The 23666-nt window shown below is 54.5% G+C and overlaps 1 protein-coding gene across 5 annotated transcripts; it reads left to right on the forward strand.

The window, feature by feature from the left end:
* Positions 1 to 7670: 7670 nt before the first annotated feature.
* CIB2 (calcium and integrin binding family member 2) lies at positions 7671 to 23591 on the forward strand. 5 transcript variants are annotated; one of them, XM_055326606.1, is made up of 6 exons: positions 7671 to 7869; positions 12627 to 12661; positions 19099 to 19210; positions 20708 to 20804; positions 22666 to 22861; positions 22988 to 23591. In XM_055326606.1, the coding sequence occupies exons 1-6, from the start codon at positions 7819 to 7821 to the stop codon at positions 23007 to 23009; spliced, it is 513 nt and encodes a 170-aa protein (XP_055182581.1). In that variant the 5' UTR covers positions 7671 to 7818; the 3' UTR covers positions 23010 to 23591. The 5 variants fall into 5 exon arrangements, with proteins under 5 accessions (XP_055182581.1, XP_055182580.1, XP_055182579.1 ...); XM_055326604.1 differs by having other exon boundaries at positions 7679 to 7869; positions 20708 to 20855; XM_055326605.1 differs by lacking the exon at positions 12627 to 12661 and having other exon boundaries at positions 7675 to 7869; positions 19099 to 19221; positions 20708 to 20855.
* Positions 23592 to 23666: the final 75 nt, after the last annotated feature.

A 23666-nucleotide genomic window follows, 5' to 3' on the forward strand; every position in this document is an offset into this window, starting at 1 on the left:
TAAAATGTTCAGCTTTAGCCACAATCAAGTATTTACAAAAATTTTATTTTTAAAAAAAAGATTTTATTTATTCATGAGACAGAGAGAGAGAGGCAGAGACAAAGGCAGAGGGAGAAGCAGGCTCCATGCAGGGAGCCTGACGTGGCACTTGATCCAGGGTCTCCAGGATCAGGCCCTGGGCTGAAGGCGGCACTAAACCGCTGAGCCACCCAGCCTGCCCCAAGAGGATTCTAAAAGTTAGAAACTTTTTTACTCCTTTTATTAGGAAGTATTAATAAAATGCTAATGCCCTCTACTGTCTCATTTACAGTGGCACTGCTACACTTAGTTTTGGCTGGCCTCCTACTAAATACTGTCACCATCTTTCTGGAAAACACTTTAGCAGTGTGTCTCGAGAGCTTCTGGGTTCTTACTCCTTCACCTCATACATAAACCCATCCCCAAAAATCCCTTGAGAAAAACCCACAAAGACAAGTCCATCAGAGATATTCATTATAGGAATGTCTATAATGTTGTTAATTGAAAGAGAAGCAGTCTAGATGATAACAGAGGAAATGGTCACATAATTGAGGGTAATGGAACATACAGCCCTCAAAGGTATTATGAAGACATTTTGGAATCTTGGTAATTATTTACAGGTTAATGTTCAGTAAGAAATGTATGAGAAGTTAACTTGTCTTCTCTGCTCTGCTATCACTTCTTTCTGCTCCCTGAATCAGACTTCCCTCTCAGTGAGATCCAGCCCCCGTCTCCCTGTTGGCTCAGGCAGAAGACTGGAGAGTCAGCTCTATCTTTCCACGTGGATCTGGAATTAGATACTTCCCAACTGTATTGCTCTGTCCCTGGTCTAAGCCAGAGTCCAGTCTGGGCAGAACCAGTGCAGTAGCCTGCAGACTGGTCCTTCTGCTTCCAGCCCATCTCCCGCCTCCAGGACCCTGTTAAAGGGTAAGACAAATACACCCTCCACTGTTGGGAAGAGCCAGCGCTCTGGCTGAGGTGTGCAGGCCCTCAGTAGTCTGGTCTTGCTCACTGCCCTCTGTGTCCAGATGTGAGGTTTTCCCCGCAAAACCAGCGGCTGTCTGCAGGACCAGCTGGATGTCCCACAACTTAGTTCTGACACCGTCTTCCCAGAAAGAGTGTCACATCCCACAGGCCAAGGGCACAGTCCATCCAGACTGTCCCACGACCATGCTAGTTGCAGGTCCAGGTAGTCACTTGTGCTTCTGACAGTCCATCGCAACTCTGACATACCCTTGATCCCCTCTGTGGGTTTGAGTAATTTGCCAGGCTCATAGAGCTCAGAGAAACTCTTTTACCAGTTTATTGAAGGACAAGACAAAGAATGCAGGTAAACAGCCAGATGAGATACAGAGGGCCGGCTCAGGAAGGTCCCGAGCACAGGAGCTTCTGTCTCTGTGGACTTGGATGTTGTGGGTGTGTTTGCCAACCTGAACCCTCCCCTCCCCACAACCTCACACACCACAACCTCGCACACATGGGATTTCTATGGAGGTTGCACCAAGTGGGCACCATCATTTAATAGCTCCCTTCTCCAGAGGATGAGGAAGGAGGCCGTAAATTCCAAACTTTTTTTTTTAAGATTTTATTTATCTATTCATGAGAGACACAGAGAGAAAGAGAGGCAGAGACACAGGCAGAGGGAGAAGCAGACTGCATGCAGGGACCTTGATGTGGGACTCGATCCCAGGTCTCCAGGATCAGGCCCTGGGCTGAAGGCGGCACTAAACCGCTGAGCCACCCGGGCTGCCCAAATTCCAAACTTCTGATCACGGCTGGATCCTTCTCATGACCGGATCTCTCTAGGAGCCACCCAGGGTCATCTCACTAGAATGAAGGATGCTCCTGTCACCCAGGAGGTTACCAAAGCTTTGGAGATTCCGTGTCAGGAACCAGGGGCAGAGCTGTTATGTTGTCTTCAAACATTTCAGTTTCAATAATGTGAATTATGTGTGTGTCACTGATTTGAACCTACTCACATGAGGTTTGGAAACTACAGCCAACAGGCAGGCATTAGCTCAACACCCCCTTTTGGACAGCTAAGAATTGTTTTCACACTTATACTTTTAAATGGCTCATAAAAATCAAAAGAATAATACTAGGAGGACATCAATTACATAAAACTCAGATTGCAGTGTTGATGAGGAATGTCTCACTGAAACATGGCCAAGCCCACATGCTTGGGATGGCAGCAATCAGAGCGGAGGCAAGGAGATGCAGCACAGACCGCGACTGTCGCCTGTTGCCTGCAAAGCCTAAACCATCCCACCTGGCCCACACAGAAAGCTTTCTGAGCCGCACAGCAATGCTGTTCAGACATTTTGGTCTCAAGACTATTTCTCAATTTAAAATTTGAGGCAATAAATAAAATAAAATAGGGGGATCCCTGGGTGGCACAGTGGTTTGGCTCATGCCTTCAGTCCAGGGCATAATCCTGGAGACCCAGGATCGAGTCCCACATCGGGCTCCTGGCATGGAGCCTGCTTCTCCGTCTGCCTGTGTCTCTCTCTGTGTCTTTCATGAATAAATAAATAAAATATTTATAAATAAATAAATAAGCAAATAAATAATTAAATTAAATTAAATTAAATTAAATTAAATTAGAGCCCCTTTGGAGCACCCAGGGGGCTGTTGGTGAAGCATCTGCCTTTGGCTCAAGTCATGATCTCGGGCCTGGGATCCAGTCCTGCGTCGGGCTCCCGGCTCAGCGGAGAGTCTGCTTCTCTTTTTGGCTCTGCCACTAACCCCCCCAACTCATGTTCTCTCTCTCTAATAAATAAAATCTTTAAAATAAAATAACATAAAATTTGGGGCACCTGGGTGGCCCAGTGGCTGAGTGTCTGCCTTCAGCTTGAAGTGTGAATCCGGGATCCTGGAATTGAGTCCCACATCGGGCTCCCTGGGTGGAGCCTTCTTCTCCCTCTGCCTATGTCCCTGCCTCTCTCTCGTGTCTCTCGAATAAAAAAATAAAATCTTTAAAAAAATAAAATTTGAGGGCCCAAGCTTTGTTAATACAGGTTATATCCATTAATACTTATAAGAAAAAAAATTAAAAAAAATAAGATAAAATTGCAAATGACCCCTACAGCTGTATTAAACATGTGCTTTAGATAATTACAAAATAACCCCTCTATATGTTAGCTTAGTTCCCATATTTTTATGAAAAATAGTTTCAAAGACATAAACATTAAGTGAGACAAGTGGGATTGTTCCACATGTTTGCAAACATTTTAAAGCCGGGCTTAATTTAATGGAAGACAGCTGGATTGTCCTGTCTGTTGCTTCATTCTACTGGTTGTAATTAATAATGTGGACCTCACAGACCCTCTGAAAAGGTCCCGGGGACTGTGCTTGGGGGACTCCCTGGAGGCAGCGGGGATTTTCTCCAAATGCCTCCACAGCAATGAAGTGTCCTGGCAGCAAAGGATCTATTCATTAACACCAGGATGGCCCAAGCAACTGTTCTGATACGTGAGGTGCTGCCCCAACGGCCTCTACTCTTGCTTGGGCAGAGCAGGAGACTCCATGGGCTGTAGGTCTTAGATGTCCCATCTCGTCTCAGCTTCGAGCTGCTGAGTGAGGACGCGGTCATCTGATCCTGAACTCAAGGCTGGATTTTGTTGCTCAAACATTGTGGCTTCTGCTTCGGAGTAAATCAACAAGGAAGCTTGTTGCAACATCTAAAAGGACGGGTCCTCGGCCATGCGTTGTGCTCACAGAGCAGGTTCTGTGACTGCAGAGGACGTCTTTGCTAGTAAGTGATGGCCCACGGCCCACAGTCCAGTTCACTTGCACTGCCTGGGCCACCCCTCAATCCCCCACCCCCCTAGCAAGATCTGTGCATCTAGCACTCACCACTGAAGGTGACTTGGATCTACAGCAAAATGGAACCTGGTGGTGAGTGACATGCCATGGTCATTTTAGGACAGAAATCCCATCCCACTGTCATGCTGGTCCAGGAGAGGGGAGGCGGCTCAGGCCAAAGTGATGGGGTACAGTGCTCGAAGCAGTGGGACTCTGGCTAGAGCAGCCTATACTGATGGGTGACTATGGGGTTAGGGAAGGAGGGGGTCATGCTGCTGAGGATTTTAAAGGCACCTGAAAGGATGGACAGGACAGTTTGCAGGGGAGGCTGACTCCTCCTCCCTCAACAAGAGGAGTCACCATCGGGCAGCCCCGGTGGCTCAGTGGTTTAGCGCCACCTTCAGTCCAAGGTGTGATCCTGGAGACCCGGAATCGAGTCCCAGGTCAGGCTCCCCACATGGAGCCTGCTTCTCCCTCTGCCTGTGTCTCTGCCTCTCTCTGTCTCTAATGAATAAAAAAAAAAAAAAAAAAAAAAAAGAGTCACCATCAGCTCAGTCCCATTCTAGGCCACCTGGGAACTTCCCACACCCAGAATGGCTTGTGGGGGAGGCTCCAACAAAGGCCCACAGGAGCCATTCAGGGAGGGAGGGAGGGGGCTCACCATGTTTGCTCTGTACTAAAGACCCTGTGGCAGCAGTCACTTGACTCAATGTGCAAACAGGTCCAGGAAATGTATTCTTTTAAAGAATGTTGATTGAGTGTTTACTAAGACCTTGAGCTAGACCCTGGAGATAGAGCCAAGTAGGACATGGTGCCAGGCCTCCTGAACCCTAGCATTTGAGAGGAAATAATACCTGCCCCCTTCAAAATAGATGGCTCTGGACTGTGTATTCCTTCTTCCAGAAATATTAAGATCTATGTGTAGGGCAGCCTGGGTGGCCCAGAGGTTTAGCGCCACCTTTGGCCCAGGGTGTGATCCTGGAGACCCAGAATCAAGTCCTGCGTCAGGTTCCCTGCACAGAGCCTGCTTCTCACTCTGCCTGTGCCTGTGTCTCTCTGTGTCTCTCATGAATAAACAAAATCTTAAAAAAAAAAAAAAGAAGAAGATCTGTGTGTAAAATGCTGGAGATACTGGAAAAGACAGGCTGTCCAGTGCTAGAGATTGACATTAAATAGGTGGTTGCAAGGGACTTGTGTGCAAGACAGTGGACTCAGTAACAGCTCAGCTCACAGAACGTAAACAGCAGCTATCTGGGGAGAGGCCAAGCTGACAAGTGCTCTGGGAGCAGGGATAAGACTGCAGAGAAGAATCCGGTCTGAATTGCCCCTGGGATAAAAGACTCAAATAAGCCGAGATGGTGGTAGGACATTCCAGGAGGGGCCCTGAAGCTGATAAGTTACTAGAGGTGGGATAGTGAAGGACAACACCCTGGGCCCAGGAGCCCAGGATACTCCATCTCCACCGTAAAGATCCCCTCAGACAATGAGTCTTAGAAGAACTGTTTGCAGATCAAGGACATTTTGTCACAAACAGTAACAGCCAGTGAGGAAGGATGGGAAAGGAGGAAATATTAATGTTTTATTGTACTCAGACCCTTTACCTCCTATCAAGGTCACTCCTTGGGTTTTATGTAGCATTAATCCTCCTGTTTCTGTTCCAAATTTTGAAATAAACTTTATGGAATGAGACAGACATGAAAAAAGCTAGCGTTTAATGAGTGCTCAGAAAGTGCCAGGTGCTGCCACGGGGCCCTCCGCTACCTCTTGGTGCCACCTTCTCGTGTTGTATCATTTACAAGAGTGCAGTTGATGAGGAGTTGGCCCTCTTTAAAAGGCGGTAATCATGGGTTCCCTTAGTGTGGTCAGGACTTCAATCTACACATTGCTGAGTGACCTCTGGCCACTCTTCTCAAACTATTTCTTCATCCGTGAATGGATGATAACGCCAACTCTACAGACTTAAGAGGCGTTAATGGAATGATCATATTTGGTCAGTGTACAGCATCCAGCCCGACCCTGGGCACAGGGTAGGTGATCACGGTCCACCCTCCCAACAAACAAACACACACTGTTTTTCTGGGACCACACCCCACAGTGGAAGCACAGAAAATCAGAGAACGAGGCAAGAGCATCATGTTGCCCCTTCCTCCGCTGGGTGGCCTTGGGCAGGTCCCCCTGCCTGACCCCAGGGCTTCTCAACTGTAAAGGGAATGTAACTGGCCTCTCCTCACAGCATTGTTCTAATAGTTCAAGAGGGAGGGCCTCCTATAGGGCCATGGCAATAGTCATCACAAAGGTCTTAAGGGGATTTCCAGGTTGGTTGCTTCTCTGTCTCCCGTGAGGACAAAATCCTGGAATTAAAAACAGTCCTCTTTGTAGAGGTTCTGGCTTCTCTACCTGGGACACAAGGTACGAGCAGAATCTGAACACAGAATTCTGGCCTGCTCCTGGGTATTGGGCAATCTAAGACAGCAGAAAGAAAAACGTGTACCAGTGACTGTGTGGTCTGAGATGGCTTCAGGCTCCCTAGCTCGAGAGCAGGGAAGAAGAGAGGTACACAGAATCTTAAGTCCTTCTGTTCTAAAATCCCGAATTTCTGCTCACAAATCCTGTCACCTTTACTGCGGCGGAAGCCTCCATCACATGTGTCCAATCTACATGAAGGCTGGTCAGCAATCTCCTGGGCTTCTGAATTGCTTCCTTGTCTTCTCATAGTGACTGATTGGGATTTGAAGAGGGTGGCTTGTCTGCTTAGGGGATGGCTGCTGTTCTCAGCTGAAGGTGGCACAATGTTGGGAAACCCCAAACAGGAACCTCAGGTAGAAAAGGAAAATATAAAAACAGCAGGGATTATCTGCCAAGAGGGACCCCTGCTCCCATGGGAACCCCAAGCCTCCAGCAGTGATCCTCAAAGTGTGGTCCAGGGCCAGCAGCACCAGCAGCACCCAGGAACTTGTCAGATCGCCACATTCTGGGCCACCCGAGATGTACTAAATCAGAAACCCTGGGACTGGAGACTCCCAAATGGCTAAGCAAACCAACCACCTATTTTAAAGCGTAAGGTCCTAAGCTCAGGAAGTGCAAGTGCAGAAGAACCACGAGTCAGCAGCACCCAGGTCCAGCGGGTGGGATCCAAGGCGAGTGGCTGATCGGCTCTCAGCTTGTTTCCCCAGTAAAATGCAGATAATACCAGTAGAATCAGCATTCCCGGGGTTAGCAGGAACGCACGTGTGGGCTGGACGTGGCGGTGACTATCTGCTGAGGTCTTTGGCGTTTGCTTAAAAGTCCCAGAGGGCCTCCCTGGACACTCCCAAGTCCTGTAAACCCTCTCCAGTCCCCTGTGCGTGTTTGCCCAGGATGCAAAGAAAGCTGACGGATCCTGCCCACCCACCCCCGCAAGACCCGGAGACGCCACGTCCGGGCAGAGACCAGGTGGGCCTCCCGCTCACTGACCCCTCTTGGGTCGTGGGGTCGCGCTGCGACACCTGGATGCCCGCATCCTGTCCAGGGCTCGCCCCACGTGGACGGGCGCCAGGCCCTCGGCACCCTAACCCGGCGCTGCCTTGGATCCCCACCGCGTCCACCCTGAGGTCCTGGCCCCGCCCACCCGGAGGTCCTGGCCCCGCCCGACCGGAAGTCTTGGTTCCGCTCGACCGGAAGTCTTGGCCCGGCCGCGGGAGGTCCCGGCCCCGCCCTGCCGGAAGTCTCGGTCCCGTCCAGCTGGAAGTCCCCGTTCCTCTCGGCCTGAGGTCCTGGCCACGCCCAGCTGGAGGCCTGGCCCCGCCCTGCCGGAAGTCCCCGCCCCGCCCTGCCGGAAGTCCCGGCCGCACCCGGCCGGAGGCGGGAAGAGGCGGGGCAGCGCCGCCCGCGGCGGGAAGGGCCGCTGACGGGGTGGGGTCGCTCGCCTCTCCCCGCGCGGCCTCTCCCCCGCCCGGCTCGCGGTCGCGCTCCCGCCTCGGGGTGGCCGCGGGGCCGCGGGCTCGGGCTCCGGCCGCCATGGGCAACAAGCAGACCATCTTCACCGAGGAGCAGCTGGACAACTACCAGGTGAGCCCGCTGAGGCGTGACCTCGGGCGGGACTCCAGCCTCAGTTTCCCCAGCCTTGCGTTGAGGGCGGGCGCGCCGCGGGGGGCGAGCCAGCCCTCCCCGGGCAGCTCTGCCGCTCCCGCCGTGCGCGTCCTCGGCGGGCACTGACCGTGGGCTGGAGCGAGGGCCCGCAGCGCAGGAGACGTGGTCTGTGCGGACCCGAAGCCACCGGGGTCCCGCCTGGCTCGGGCGGGCGCGTCCGCTCCTGAATGCAGGCTTAGGTTGGTGTGTTGTCTGTCTGTTGGGGTCTTTCCCTCCGGCCCCAGCATGGAGATGCTTGGAGCAAGGAGGCAGGCCAGGTGCTGGTTCCCCGGGCCCCTCGGCAGCTACACCCTCCCACCTCCCTGTCCCCCGCCAGACCCCGCTGGACCCCCCCGTCCAGAGCCAGGAGGCCGGCTGGAGCGAGATCCACAGCCCGCTGCCCACAGTTTCAGGACGGGGTGCAGGATGAAGACCCCCTGATGGCTTGGGGGGTTCCTGGTGCAGGATGAAGCCCCACAGCCTGACCCGCGGGCTCCTGCAGCCTCCCACACCCCTCCCCTGCCCTGTGCCCTGCAGCCACCCTGGACTGTCCACAGCTCCCTTGAGGCACCAGGCTCTCTCCTCCCTCCCTTGGTGGGTGCTCTTCCTCGGTGGAGGCCCTACTGGATGCCCCCACCCCACTCCCACTCCTGGGCAGGGGCGCAGGTGCAGTGTGTGCTGTGGGGAGATGAGCACCGCCTGCTGCCTTCGCCAGTTTTTATTTTGGTAATGGACTTGACATGTGAGTCCTGTGATGTGGACAGAGGTGAAGAAAGGCCCCTTTGCCTCAGAAACCCTGGCTGTCAACAGTTGTCAGCTCCACGTGAGGCCCTGGGAAGGCGCCAGAGCCACACTCGTGGGCGCCTGCTGTGTACCAGGCCCCAGAATGGGTGCCCTCACAGCGGGTGGTTATCACCTGTGTTCCAGAAGAGTAGACGGAGGCTGAGGAGCCCGTCCCTTCAGGTTAGTTTGGGGGCAGGGCCTGTGTGAGCTGGGTGTCCTGGAGTCCTGCCAGCCAGCCTTCCTAGAGGCCAGCCTTCCCAGCCTGCCCTAGGGGAGGGCCTTAGTGGGCTGCGGAGTGCCAGGAGGGAAGGGGGGCTTTTGCTCTGCAAGGTTCAGAGATGGTGCAGGCTTGGAGGTGGGCACAGCCAAGTTCGTAGACCATGCTCACAAGTGAAGAGTGGCCCCGTGGGGGTGAGAGCCTGGGTTTCCACTCAGACCAGCCTGGCATTGGGTTACGGGTTACCCTTTGGAGCCAGGCCCAGTGTTGGGTTGTGATCCTCCTCCAGGGCCACACAGGCTGGAGAAATGAGAGCTGAAGAGACCTGAGAGCCCCAGCCCCCCTCCCTCTGTCCACTGGCCCCTCGCCAGCCAGTGCCCCAGTTACTGCCACCAACCCCCCTCCCCATCCCCAGGGAACCTGAGAGCCCCAACACCCCTCCCTCTGCTGTCCAGCCAGCCAGCCCCATGCCAGACAGGGCCCCAGTTATAGACACCCCACCCCCATGCAGGTGCCAGTGACTCTTAAGTGCAGGCTTCTCTCCAGACTCCTCTGCCTTCCTGATCAATCGATCCATCCCCCAAACCCTTCAAACTACAAAACAGGACCCAGCCTTCCCCAGAACCCACCACTGCTGCTTTGGCCCTGCTCTCTGCTCTGTTCTCAGGCAGCTCAGTTAAGAGCAAGTCCTGTAACTCACCTGTGGACTCCCCTCTTCTCTCCACCTAAGGATCCAAAGCAAGACAGAAATTTGAATGATTACAGACCTTTTCTTTTGCCAACGCCACCAAGCTACTCAGAACCCTGAGAACCTTTTAAGGTTCCTGCCATGTTGATCCCCTGTAAGCTACCTTCTTGCGATGAGTCAACAGAGGACAAAGCAAAACGTCAGTTGATGAGCTGGTTCATGGCAGCTTTGTTGGTAATGTTGAAAACCTAGAGGCACGGGCAGCCCAGGTGGCTTAGCAGTTTAGCACCACCTTCAGCCCATGGTGTGATCCTGGAGACCTGGGATCGAGTCCCATGTCGGGCTCCCTGCCTGGAGCCTGCTTCTCCCTCTGCCTGCGTCTCTGCCTCTCTCTCTCCTCTTTGTGTTTCTCATGAATTAAAAAAAAAAAAAAGAAAGAAAGAAAGAAAACCTATGGGCAGCTGTTGCATGTGTTCAGAGAGGAGAGAGGTTAGGGTAGGCAGGGCCAATGTCTTCACTGACACCTTCAGTCAGTGAGAGGCTCCACATATGTGGAGGCCTGATTCCTCATACCACCTGCCATATTGAGCACACACAAGGTGCCAGGTCCCGAGATAACACAGCAGATGCAGTCAGCATACAGTGGTCATGGGTGGGCTCTGTTCCCAATGGACTGTGGTCAAGAATCACAAAGGCCTGAGTTGCAGTCAGTCCTGGGCTGCATGTGCAGCTGAGAGCCAGCTAACCACTTCACTGAACCTCAAATTTCTCACCTACAGAACGGGGACAGAATGGGGAGATAACACCAGTCCCCCTCCCCCACCATGGCTAATGATGAGGATTGAACAAAATTGGGTAATCAGAGCCCCTGTGGACCAGGCCTGTGATGGTCATGGCCTGGTGGGGGTGTGGTTCTCAGCCTGGGCTGTATAGTGCAGCCGCCGGAAGAGCTCTGAAAACTCTGATGCCTGGCTCTACCTCAGGGATTCTGCTTTAATTGACCTGGTCCGTGCTGAAAGAGGGCACAGGAGCTCCCCAGGTGATTCTGCTCTAGAGCTGAGGCCCTCACTTTAGCAGGCATCGGCATCACTGGGAATGGAGGATCTTTTATTTATTTTTTATTTTTTTAAAGATGTATTTATTTATTCATGATAGACACAGAGAGAGAGGCAGAGACACAGGCAGAGGGAGAAGCAGGCTCCATGCCGGGAGCCGGACGTGGGACTCGATCCCGGGACTCCAGGATCGCGCCCTGGGCCAAAGGCAGGCGCCAAACCACTGAGTCACCCGAGGATCTTTTAAAGATGCAGATTCCTGCCCCCTCTCCCCCAAGTTGGTGATTCAGTAGGTTTGGAGTGGGCCCTGAGAATCGGGTCTGCTGATCCAGGAAGCACACCTTGAAGAGCATTGACATAGTTAGGTATAAGTGGTTTTGATAAGGGACCAGGGTCCTGTGAGAAGCTTTTTCATCTTTTGCTTGTGGGGCCCTTGGTTTGGGACCCAGACTCTTCCTTCCCAGGGCAAAGGAGAGAGGACAGGCCAGGGGGACAGAGCAGAAGTCAGGCCTCTCCCTGTTCTGGTTATGCTGACACCCCCGCCAGGCTGGTGGGGAAAGCCCTGGCCCTTCTCACTATCTCCTTCAGGCCACAGAACCAGCCTGGGGGCTGAGGGAGGTCTGCCCCTGGGGCCTGCTCCAGGTATCTAGGTCTTTAGGTAATCAGTCCACACAGTCCATGCTGGTCTGAGTCTTAAGCCTGCAGGGTATCCATGCTTGGTGGGGAGGAAGCAGAGGAGCTATGGCCTAAAGCCAAGCCTCACCCTCCAGGTGGGTAGGCAGCATAAGGGCTCTTAGTCTACCTTTTGGGTAGTGGCATGTGGCCCAGAAGGTCACACTGACTATGTGGAGCCTACCAGCCCCCCTCAGCTCTACCGTAGGCACCCAGTGGGTCCCTGGATGTTTGCCCAGTCACCTGTGCCCAGTCACTTGCCCAGTCCAAGCTGCTCCAGTGCCTAGTGGCTTTAGGTCTCATCCTGGGCAGGCCTGGCTGGCTGCAAGGCTGGACTGCAGCCGTGAGCCCCTCGTTAGAGCCAGCTCTGGTCAGCACGCTGCCCCAGGAGGCTCTGGGCTCAACAGAGCCTAAGTGCTGCGTTCCTTCATGGGGCAACAGCTGGCAAAGCTAGAGGGGCCAGGGAGCAGGGATAGGCACAAAGGCCTTTTGCTGCTGGGATCTTTTCACCTCCATACTTAACCATCGTGGCCTGGAATAGTGGCCATCATCACCAGGCAGGCCATCCAGACAAAGGCAAGACACCAGAAATGAGTCCATGAGCGGGCAACCTTAGGATCTGAGAACTGCCCCCACCCTGGGAAATGCCTGCCCGAGGGTCCCTGGAAGCCTCTGCCCTTGCGTCTGTCCAGATGGCAGCAGTTCCTCCCTGCCCACCTGCCTCCTTGATCCTACTTTCCCACACTCTTTCCCACACTCCTAGCCTCCACTGTCTCCCATGTGACCTCATCTAATTCCTGCAGCTTCAGATGCTAGATAGATGCTGTAGCTTGTCCAGCCTGTGTACCTGGAACCCTCTGTCTGTGCACATGAGCTGCTGCCCACAGCCACACACACACAGTGCTACGGGGCTATAGTGTGGATGGCGCACCCCTGTGGCCCTTACACCTGACTTGTCTCGCAGCCCCTCTCTCTGCTGTCCCACAGGGCAGTCCGCAAATCAGTGGCTTCCACCTTTGACCATTCTATTTGCCTGTGAATGAGCTCCCTCAAGGAGCTTCACAGTCCCCCACCCCATGCACATGGTTCCTGGGCCAGGTCAAGAGCTTCAGGAGGCCGCTTCCAGGGCCCTTTGGGCCAGGGACTGGGTAGGGCAGGGGTTGGGGCAGGCCAGGGAGGGGCAACAGTGAGTCTTTTGCCCCAGGGCCTTCCTGTGAGATCCTGAGGGGAAAAGGAGCCTGAGACTTGCAAGGGACTGTGTGTGTGTGTTTTCCCTTTGCAGGACTGCACCTTCTTCAATAAGAAGGATATCCTCAAGTAAGTGGCTTCTCGGTCATCCTTCGGAGCTGGGGTGGGGGCTGGGGACCTCGCAGGTCTGGCTGTGCTGGCTGGAGGTGTGGACGACCATCAGCCAGGCGGCCGTGAACTCGAGAGCTCCCCACCCGCCTGAGCCCACATCCTTCTGCCAGGAATCGAGCATCTCTGAACTGTGCGCCAGGCTCCAGGCTCCGTGGTGGGTGGTTTCAGGCACCTTTTCATTTTATCCTCACTGTAACCATGTCACAGGAGAATCCTTTTATCCCCACTTTGCGGATGAGGCTAGCAAATGGCCAGTCACTTAGCCAGGACCCAAAGATCTGGCCCATGGCTCCAACTCTGATGTCTTCCTGCTCCTGGGAGGTCCAGAAGTCCAGGCCCTGGCCTGTATGCCCATAGCACCCGTGAGCTGCCCACGAGCTCTTCACTTTCCAGGGCAACCCCATTCTTTGGCTTTGATGGGAGAGATGAGGAGGGGCTGGCAACTTAGGGCCCCAGGATCAGATAGCACGACCCACAGAATGCCAGGAAACCTGGCCCCAGGAGCCTTGCAGGCCCTGGGCCTGAGTTACCAGGTGGCATTAAAAGCTGGCAAGGTCACAGGACTACTTGCTTTCCCTGGAGGTCTCAGGGCAGGCTGGGGTAGAGCCAGTAACAGCTTCCCAAGCAAGCTGTGCTGTGTCACTGTCCTGACCACTGTGCTCAGATGGCAGTGTCCCTTGGCCTTTCTCTGCCCAGGCTGCTCTTCAACCTGTTGCCTGGGTAGATAGGGACACCCACTTTCACCACCGTGGAGAGGCAGGGTGAGAGGACAGGCCCCAAACTGTGGCTGCCTCCCACAGCCCTGGCCTGCCCAACTCTGAACCCTTTAGCACCCCAGCCTCTGTAGCTCAGCCCAGAGCCCGAAGTAGACCTGGATTTCAAATGGGGAGAAAGCACCCCTCCTAGCAGCTGGATGTCCCCCTAATTCCCTGCTGCATACTCTGGTTCATTTGGGGCTCTGCCACAGTGTTAATGCTCACTGGAGACCCAAGGGGCCAGGCCTGGTGCTGCCTCTGCAGAGTGGTGGTGTTGAGAGGAAGATGATTGTAGCAGCTGCTGGGAAGGACCGTGGAGATAGCAGTGTTCCCTGGAGCTGTCTCCTGCCCCAGCCCCTGTGGCTGGGAGGCCCTGGGCACAACACAGGCTACCTGGGGTCATGGGGCCTCTCCATGCACCTCAGGAAGGGTGGTGAGACCAGGCAGTGCGTGGGATAATTGTCTCTGGAGGAACCACGATAGCTCTGTTACCAGTTTGGCGCTTTCACTTTTGTCCAGCTTTCTCTCTAGGCCCCAGCAAGGGCCAGGAGGACTTAACCAGGAACTGACCACCCTTGCTGAGTGAGCCCCCTCCACTGTTCACATCTCAAGTCCAGGCAGGGCAAGGAGAGGGCCAGCAGCAGAGCCAGGCCCCAGACGCAGGGCCCTCCTCCCCCTCACCCCCAGCCCACCATTGCTGGTGAGCTGCACCCTGAGTATTCACCAGATGGCGGGATGAAACCTGAGCAGCAGGTTCCTTGCAGCCCTGGGTCATTGATAACTATCAAACTGTCGGGAAGGCCTCTTCGACCACCCTGCCCCCGCCTCAGTGGATCCAGTTGCGGTCAGGGTACAGCTTTTCCACCCCTAACACTGGGCCTCAGTGGGCAATGCCCCCTCATCCCCTCTGATTTACCCCTCTTCCTTCCTGTGGGTATGCTTGACTCCCCTCTGCCCACAGGGAGCCTATGCTCCCCAGTGAGTCCTTGCCCCTCAGGGCACCCAGTGGTGCTTGCCTGGGTGTTAATTTATCATGCTTTAGTTTTCCCGCCATTTTCAGAATTTGTGTTGTTTGTTTTAATTACTTATAATTTTTTTTACGTCCTATGTGATACATGATGACTCCAGAAAAATTCTAAAATAAAGCCAATCAAGAGAAGACAAAGTGTTACCCCTAATCCTGCTCCTCACAGAGAATAACCATTAAACCCTTCTGTGTATTGAACCTTGTGGTATGTATCAGTCCAGTATTTTTCCTTTGAGAGTGTGTATCAAAATTTTGTATCATGTTGTTTTATAATTTACTTAAAATTACTCTTCCTTAGGCAAAATGTAAAAATAGGTAAAAAAAAGAAATGACCTGGCCATGTTATCAATTCATTTAGTTGGACACGTAGATTTTCTGCACATCACCATTATAGTTAGCGCTGCAGTGAATGGCCTCATGGCACTACGACTATAACTCACACCTCAGATTATTTCTTTGAGATAAATTTCCAACAGGTTTCTGTATTAAAAGGTATAGGCACTTTTTAAGTCTTTTGATTTTTACTGCTGATCCGCCATCCCAGCCCTGTGCCCATGCCGCCAGCCACCTCCAAACCCCCCGGCACACTGGCTGTCTGTATCTTTGTCTCCTGCCCCCAAGTCATTCACTTTCCCAAGGTCCTCTCACTCGGCAGGGCAGAGATGTGCCGTACATAAGTGGAGCCCCGTCGGGGAGTTGCTGTAAGAGGGTTCTCTGGTCCCCTCCCCAGTCCAGGGGTTGGTTGCCTTGGGCAGATCCAGATTCTTCATCCAGGGCTTTCATTTGTAGGTTTGGGCAACTATAAAACCTATATTTTAGTTAAACTTAGTTATTGTTAACGTGCACGCTTGGCCTAAATGTGGACCACCAGTCTGTGACTTCCAGAAGAATCCAAGTGTCTGTGATTTCCAGTGCTGTTTGCTATGGACTGTCTTCCCTCACACTGGGCATCCCTGGGCTGTGGGGTGACCTGCTGTTCTTCAAACTGTTTTCACATCCCAGAGGCCGATACTCCCCAGACATCCTTCCTTCAGGGCCATCCCCACCCTCCTGCATTTATTCTGCCCCACAAACCTGTGAATCATGTCACATGTTCTTGTAAGTTCTTAAATCATTCCATTGCAGATTGTGGTTAAGATTGTATTCATTTGGGCAGCCCGGGTGGCTCAGCGGTTTAGTGCTGCCTGCAGCCCAGGGCATGATCCCAGAGACCTGGGATTGAGGCCCACATCGGGCTCCCTGCATGGAGCCTGCTTCTCCCTCTGTGTCTCTGCCTCTGTGTGTGTGTATGTGTGTATGTGTGTCTCATGAATAAATCAAATAAAATCTTAAAAAAAAAAAGATTGTATTCATTTTGCAGGACAATGAAGAAATAGTTGTCACGATTATAAGATTCTGCCTAAATATGTTATATCTTCTACACACTTTGTATTTATCTTATACTTCGTTTTTCTGGGGGATTTTGGTGTGTTTTTTTCCTATTGTGAATTAGGTCTTTTATATATATCTTATTTTTGGTTTTTAAAGATTTTATTTATTCATGAGACACACAGAGAGGGAAGCAGAGACGTAGGCAGAGGAAGAAGCAGGCTCCATTGCAGGGAGTCCGATGCGGGACTCCATCCCAGGACCCCAGGATCATGACCAGAGCCAAAGGCAGATGCTAAACTGCTGAGCCACCCGGGAGTCCCTGTATCTTTTTTTATTTTTATTTTTGCAAGATTCTATTTATTTATTCATGAGAGACAGAGAGAGAGAGAGAGAGACAGAGAGACAGAGACACAGGCAGAGGGAGAAGCAGGCTCCATGCAGGGAGCCTGTGGGACTTGATCCCGGGTCTCTAGGATCATGCCCTGAGCTGAAAGCGGCCCTAAACCGCTGAGCTACCCAGGGATCCCCTCTTATTTTTTAATATGCTGATGTGGGTACAAAGAAAACTTTTGTGTAGAAGGGCTGCTGAGCCCTTTCTCATTCAGATGGTTTTTAAATTGATTATTTTTGGTTTTGGCAAATACTTTGCCTTCTCCTTTCCAATATTTACACATACTGCCTGCCCCTCTCTGATGACATTAACCAGGGCTCGTGGGCAGATACCATGTAACGATAGTGACAATGGGCGCCCTGTTCTCCTGGACACATCTCTGGCAATTCACAGTTTAAGTATGGTATTGACAATGTAGAGTATCCTTTTTTTTTCTGTTTCATGGAGGATTTTAAGATTTATTATTGATAAAAGTTAATACTTTAAAAATACTTGTTTGTATAAATAAATACTCTAAAAATTCCAGCAGTTCAGCCGTGGGTGAGGTAGTAAGTGGCAGCCAGCCCCTTCCCCTCCCTCCTGTCTGCTCTGACCTTGTGGGGGCCATCGCTGTAAATATGGGGTGAATACTATTGGGTTTTTTTCTGTGTTCATATAACCATGCAGTCACAAATGCAGCTACTGAGTTAATTAAAAAAATTTTAACCTATTCATATGATTTGTAGTCACAGATTTTCAAACTCTGGTCTGTCCTTGCACTCCTGGCAGGAGTCCTCTGCGGCCCGAATGCTTGAATCTAATAGCACTGTTGGACTTGATGTGCTAGTACTGTCCAGGGTGTGTGTATCACGTGTGTGATGCCGTTGGCCCGCTGTGCACACTGCCCGTTGGGTTCAACTGGCAGGGTGCTCGTTCACTCTCTAAAATAGTTGGGGAGGCATCTACTGGTTTGCCCTGTGCTCTGAAACGGCCCACGTAGCACGGAGGCTGGGTGCAAAGGGTAGGGAGGCCTGCCCCTGGGCCTGACAGCGGACTCCCAAGAGTTTCCCAGAAGTCACGGCTTGCGCAGGCAGGAGGGGTAGCAGGGATGTGGTTCCCTGTTTGCACTTTCTTTCACAGTGATTCGGCCTTCCAAATTCTTGTTGAGTGCCCCCCCCCCCAAAAAAAATTGCAGAGTCACTTAGTTCTAGAGTAAGGGCAGAAGTTGGCCTTTCCACTCCAAGGGACACCTCGACCTGCCAGCACTCAGCCCCTCCACCAGGTCCCCCCTTGCGGGGTGCCCTTGACAGGCAGGCAACTAAGGGCCAGGTGCTTTTAGCAGGGTGTCCTCTGACGCCCACACGTGTGAGGACGGATAGGGGTTCACTCACTCGCCAGTGGGTTGGCCCACCAGCTACTGAGGTGTGGGCAGGGCTCCAGCCTTGATCTGCTGCAGCCACCCCACGTGACTTTGGAGGTGTCAGGCGACCCCCAGGGACATCCAGCATCAAATCCCAGCATGTCAGGGTCAAGGAGCAGGAGCAGGGGACATTGTTACAGCTGGCAGTTTAACATATCTGTGGAGTACACGAAAACAGTTGCGTTAATTGTGGTAAGTCCTGTTTCCGTGTTTGGGGATAGTAAAAAAGGACAGATTTTTCCTCAACACCAAAAGCAAGAGCAAAGAAAGCCCTCGTGCCCCTGGGGGAGAGTCCTGCTTGGTCCTGTAACCCAATACCTGCTCACTGGCAAGGGACAGGCTTTGGGTTTTTTCCCTCCAGCTCTGTGTATCTAAGCCATGGAACTTCCTTGTGGTTTCAGGGCTTTTGGGAATTTGTGACTGGGGGAGTGGGCTCATGGCTTTGGGCTCTGCCTTAGGTTCAGCCCTCACCCCACTACTCTGGTGTGCTGGGACAGGCTCCTAACCGTCGAAGCCTCGGTTTCCATACCTGAGAAATGGAGAGACTTAACACCCACCTGTTGGGGTGGTTTGGAGATTGATTAATCCACATGGGGGATTGTTGCAGAGCCCGGCACAGAGGGAGCACTTGCTCAGTGGGGCTGATGTTACCTGTGGGAGCCCAGCGAGTGCTTATATGCTCTGCTGGAGAGGGCTGGGTGGCTGTGCTGCCGGACCTGCTCCGGGGGGACCTTGAAGTGTGTCCTGGCTTTAGGGTAGCAGGGCAGGTGGGGCCACTTCAGTCCCATCCCCAGCAGTCTTGGACCTCATCTTGAGCAGGGTCCCGCCCCCTGGGCCCCTGGCAGCTTGTCCCCTTGTCTGGCAGCATGTCATGGACATGGCTTCATTGGAATTACACTGTATTTGGGGCTAAAGTTGGGGGCTGTTCTCTAGGATGTTAGGGGTGTGGATAGGGCAGGAGAGGACTGAATCATCAGGGAGGGACCTCCACCTTAGCCAGGGTCAGGTGGCCTCACACCCTTGAGGTTCTGTGCAGTGTGCAGGTGGACTTGTGTTCTGAGTGGCGGGCTGCCCAGCGAGGTGGGAGGAGCTAGGGACCTGGCCCGGGGTCCGGGTTGGTTCACACTAGCCTCCTGTGGATGTGAGTGGGGGCTGCTGGCAGCTTCCAGAGACCCAACCCTCAGAGCCTGGCTTGGGGACGGGCCAGCACTGGGCCTGGGCTTCAGCAGCTTTAGGCCTGGGGCAGAGTGGTGAAGAATCATTGCTCTGGATCTCCAGACCTTCATTCCAGCTATGGGCCCTGGTCTCTGACAGTTGTGTGGTCCTAGACAAATGGCTCTTAACCTCCCTGTGCTGGGGCCATAGTGCATCTGGGTGCAAGTGGGGCAGCCTTGGCCGCTGGGGCTCAGAAGGAGCACCCCCTTCAGCTCTTCCCCTCTGTCTCCCTTGTAGGCTCCATGCACGGTTCTACGAGCTGGCTCCCAACCTCGTCCCGATGGACTACCGGAAGAGCCCCATCGTCCACGTGCCCATGAGCCTCATCATCCAGATGCCGGAGCTCCGGGTACGAGAGAGGTCAGGGCTGCTGGGCAGGTGGGCTGGGGGTACAACAGAGGCCCCCAGACCTGGGTTGAGGCCGGATCTACCCTTTGTGGCTGTGTGGGCCCAAAAGGGTCACTGAACTGTTTCAGGAAACAGGAAAAGGGTCCTCTGTACCTGTTTCCTCCCCTGTGCTCTAAACACAGGAGTTCCATATATGGGGCCATAGGGTGCCATGCTCACTGCTGCCCCCTTGTGAGATGGCCAGTTGGCTCCATGTGGCAGGACTTGTGTCTGTTTTTTTTTCCCTTAAGTTTTTATGTATTTACTTAAGAGGGAGAGGTGGAAGCCAACAAGGTGCACAGAGCCCTGTAGGACTCGGCCTGAGATCATGGATCACGGACAGGGCCAAGACCAAGAGTCCCATACTCCACCGACTGAGCCCCCAGGCGCCCCCTTGCGTCTGCTTTTTTGGATAATTCTGTGTCCTCTTCTGGCTTTGGCCTCTCACAGCAGGTCATCCGCACCCTCCCTTCTCAGCCCAGAATACACACAGGCACATGGGGTCAGCAAGTGTGGGTGGTGTGGGCCGAGATTCTGTTTTCCAGCAAGCTCCCAGGCAACGCCGATCCTGCTGGACCTCTGACCACACATGTATCTGACACAAAAGTTTCATTTTGTGTGTTTTTTGGTGGTCAAGTGCTTTCCGGCAGTAGGGGAGGTTGGCAATGGGGGCAGGACTCTACACTGCTGTGGGACTTTGCCACTAGCCCCTTGCTAGGCCTTGGATGTGTGACTCTGGGGTCACAGCACCATGTGGCATCCTCTCTGGCCTGTGTCCTGGCCCTGACCTCAGTCCCAAGGGACAGTGAGGCCCAGGCTTGCCCCTGGGCAGGTGTCCAGTCTGCCTAGAGAAGCCTGCGCCCTGGCTCAGAGGATCACTGCAGGGGCAGGGGCACTGGCAGTAGCCACGCAGGCACAGAGTGGGAGTGGCCAAGCCCAGTTGGGGTGGGGGACTCTAAAGAAGAGCCCCGAGAGACCTGGGATCAGAGGGAGGATCCCTGGGGCTAGAGGCCCTGAGCAGTCTGGTGATGGCCCGGGTTCTGACTGCCCCTCCGAGTCCTGTTGCTTATCCCGGCCCTTTCTCCGAGCCTCAGGGGCCCCACCTCTGCCTCCCGTGACCCTGTCCCCTGCCTGTGCCCTGGGCCGCCTCTTCTCTTCCACGTCGAGGCAGGCACCCCTGTGAACCCCTCTGAGCAGTGGTGGGGGGTGCCCCTGCTTGACATGAGGCAGTGCCTGCTGTGAGTGTACCTCAGCCTGGCTTTGCACCCCCACCTGTCATACTTTATCCAGCCCCTTGCATACCAGCTCAGCAGGCCCATTTGTCATCCCCACTTTGCAGATGGGGATGTGGGGGCTCAGAGGGGTTAGGTCACTTGTCCAAGGCCACACACATCATTGCTGTCTTTCCTGAGTCCGCTCAGTCCCCATGTACCCATGTGATGCTGGTTGTTTCCTGCAGGAGAACCCCTTCAAGGAAAGGATCGTAGAGGCTTTTTCTGAGGATGGCGAGGGGAACCTTACCTTCAATGACTTTGTGGACATGTTCTCCGTGCTGTGTGAGTCAGCACCCCGAGAGCTCAAGGCAAACTATGCCTTCAAGATCTACGGTATGGGCCTAGAGGACTGCATACCTGCGGGTGGCAGCATGTAGGGGTGCAGGGGCCTGGGAGCAAGGGGGGCCACGTGGACACCACAGGTAGGGGCAGGTGTGCCCAGTGGATGGAACAGTAGGGAGGTGCCAGGTTTCATGAGGAGGTCACAGGACAGGCTGTGAGGAGCCAGCTAGGGAACGTGGACCAGGTGCCGGGGCTCCAGGGCGCCACAGGATTGCAGGTGGGCAGTTCTGGATTCTGAGGTGTGAGCCAGAGGTAGGGGGCTGGGGAGGGGCCTCTGCCAGGCAGCAGGCTCCCAGCGCCACGGTCATGCTGACCACCAGAGGGCACTGGGCTCCAGAGGATGGACCTTCATGGACTGCCTACCTTCCTGAGGTGGAGTTCCAGGGAGGGCTGGGTCCCTGCTAGCAGAGGAGCCCCGACAAGCCTGTCCCAGCACCTGTGGCCACCCTGTGGCTCCGGAGCCTCTCATGCTTTCTCCTCTTGTAGCCACTGTGCCCACATCAGAGGCCTGGTCTGGGTGCACGCAGCACTGCCGTATGTGTGCGCATCAGTGGGTCCACCCTCCACATCTCACATGGGGCATTACTCACAGGGCAGGCTGTCGTCTGCCAGTGAACGATGGGAGTACAGCTGGGTGGGGAGGGGGCAGGGACGGCAGCACCGAGGCTCACTGCTGCCCCAGCTGCGGGACAGCAGGAAAGGCACCCGGGGGACAGGGCTTGGTGTTGGGGCCTGACTTCCAGCAAAGGTCACGCCCTCCCTGGGCCTTGGCTTCACCACAGCAAAGGGGCACAGGAGTCCAGCCAGCCAGCACATCCCCACAGAGCTTCCCGGGAGCCCCCAGGGGGGTGGAGGTGACTCTTACCCATGCCGACCCCAGAGGCACTCATGGGCCAATGTGGAGGTACCTGTCAAGGGGCTGGGCTTTGGGCCCTGGTCCTGACCAGGGATGTCCCTTCAGATCACATGCCCCTTGCAGGACCTGTTTCTTCATCTGTGTATGATAGGGACTCTCCCTGGACCTACCACTCAGCTTGTGTAGGCGGGGCCATGAGGCAGAGCGTGTGACATGCCTGCTAGTGGGGACGCTCTTCATCACTGCCCTTTTCGTCAGGGTGTGGCTAGTGGCAGAGGCCCAGGAGTGGGGAGCCCTAAGGCTTAGAAAGCCCCCCGGGGGTGCCAATGGGAATTTGCTGGATAGACAAGTGGGAGGGGCACTCTGGGCAGAGGAGGGGGCCAAGATCCAGAAGCTGAGCTGAAAATGAGGGGAGGGTGTAGTCACTGCTGCAAGCTACTGCTGCAAGCCGTGCGGCTGTGCTTTGGGCAGTGGTGGTGCCTTCTGCCAGATGTGCCCAGGGGCCAGCCTGGGCCTCCCTCCAAGGGGCTTCTGAGTCTTCTGACCACGACCAGCCTGCTGGGGGGCCTGCGGGAGGCCCTGTGGTGCAGTGTAAAGAACGTGTTTGGGCAGGGGTGCTTAGCGGCAACAGGCCCAGGCAGTATCCTGCCTCCCCCTCCAAGCAGCTCTCTGAGCTTGATTTAGTCACTGGCCTTCCTGGGCCTTGCTTCCCTCTGCTCCTGAGGGCACACGGGTCGTACTGCAGGTGTGGCAGGAGGCCTGGTGACCCAAGCCTCAGACTTGGACTTGCAAGCATCTCAGGCTAGGTTCATACCTGCAGCCATGGCAGAGGTGTCATGGGGTCATGAGTGTTGGCCTGTGGGTTGTGGTAGTCAGCCGGGGCCTGGGCACATGGGGTGGCATGTTGGGGGCCCGGCCTGAGCACCCCCACCTACCTGCCCGCAGACTTCAACACAGACAACTTCATCTGCAAGGAGGACTTGGAGCGCACGCTGGCACGGCTCACTAAGTCGGAGCTAGATGAGGATGAGGTGGTGCTTGTGTGTGACAAGGTCATTGAGGAGGCGGACCTGGATGGGGACGGCAAGCTGGGCTTCGCGGACTTTGAGGACATGATCGCCAAGGCCCCTGACTTCCTCAGGTGCGGCCCCTGGGGACGACTGGCCCCCCCGCTTGGAGTTAGTCAGCCGTGTCCTCCTAAGGGACCGGTCGACACTGGGCTGGGGTTCAGTGAGCTTTCTGCTGAGGGCCCTTCCTCTCTTTCCAGCACCTTCCACATCCGGATCTGAGGACACCACCAGGGCATGAGGGCCCCAAAGCCGACCGCCTGGCTCTGTTGTCTACGCAAGTGTGACCTCCATGCTGCCCAGAAAGAGGCTGCAGCCTCTGGGGTTGTACCCACCAACATTTCCTTGGCCCTTTGAGCAAAAAATCCTTAACCAGGGAAGGGGGATGTGGGGAGCAGGGCCCCTCCCAGGCCCTCCATCTGTGCCCCTGAGCCCCCAGACCCCGGTCCTCTCCCTGTCAGGAAGGGCCCCACTGGGAGGAAAGGCAGAGACATTATGGGGCAGGGGACACAGACGTGTCCCGAGTGCTGGGCAGGCGTCCCGGGTTGCCCAGGGCAAAGTGAAAAGGGAAAGAGGACAAGATTTTATGAGCTATGCAGTCTTCCAAAACCCACAGCTGGGCTGCACCCCAACCCCCCCAATGTGAAGCTGGGAGGATGGTGGGCCCAGGGCTCTGCTCTGTCCCTGTCCCTGGCTCTGAGCCCTGGGCACCCCACCCCCTGCTCTCCTGAGATGTGGAATTTTCACTGGTGCGTCCTACCCACACATGTGAATTCCCAGTAGTAAAGCACTTTGATGTCCCCATGGTCTGCCTGCTGACACTAGGATACACTCAAAGGTCCCTTTCTCCTTGAAATCCCACCACTAGTTAGTCCCCTC

Source organism: Nyctereutes procyonoides, unplaced genomic scaffold (assembly GCF_905146905.1).
Source record: "Nyctereutes procyonoides isolate TBG_1078 unplaced genomic scaffold, NYPRO_anot_genome, whole genome shotgun sequence".
Lineage (NCBI taxonomy): Eukaryota > Metazoa > Chordata > Mammalia > Carnivora > Canidae > Nyctereutes > Nyctereutes procyonoides.

Coding starts and splice junctions, on each gene's coding strand:
- CIB2 (XM_055326604.1), top strand. CDS start 7,819: ATGGGCAACAAGCAGACCATCTTCACCGAGGAGCAGCTGGACAACTAC. Junction 19,211..20,707: donor TCCAGATGCCGGAGCTCCGG/GTACGAGAGAGG, acceptor TGTTTCCTGCAG/GAGAACCCCTTCAAGGAAAG. Junction 22,862..22,987: donor AAGGCCCCTGACTTCCTCAG/GTGCGGCCCCTG, acceptor CTCTCTTTCCAG/CACCTTCCACATCCGGATCT.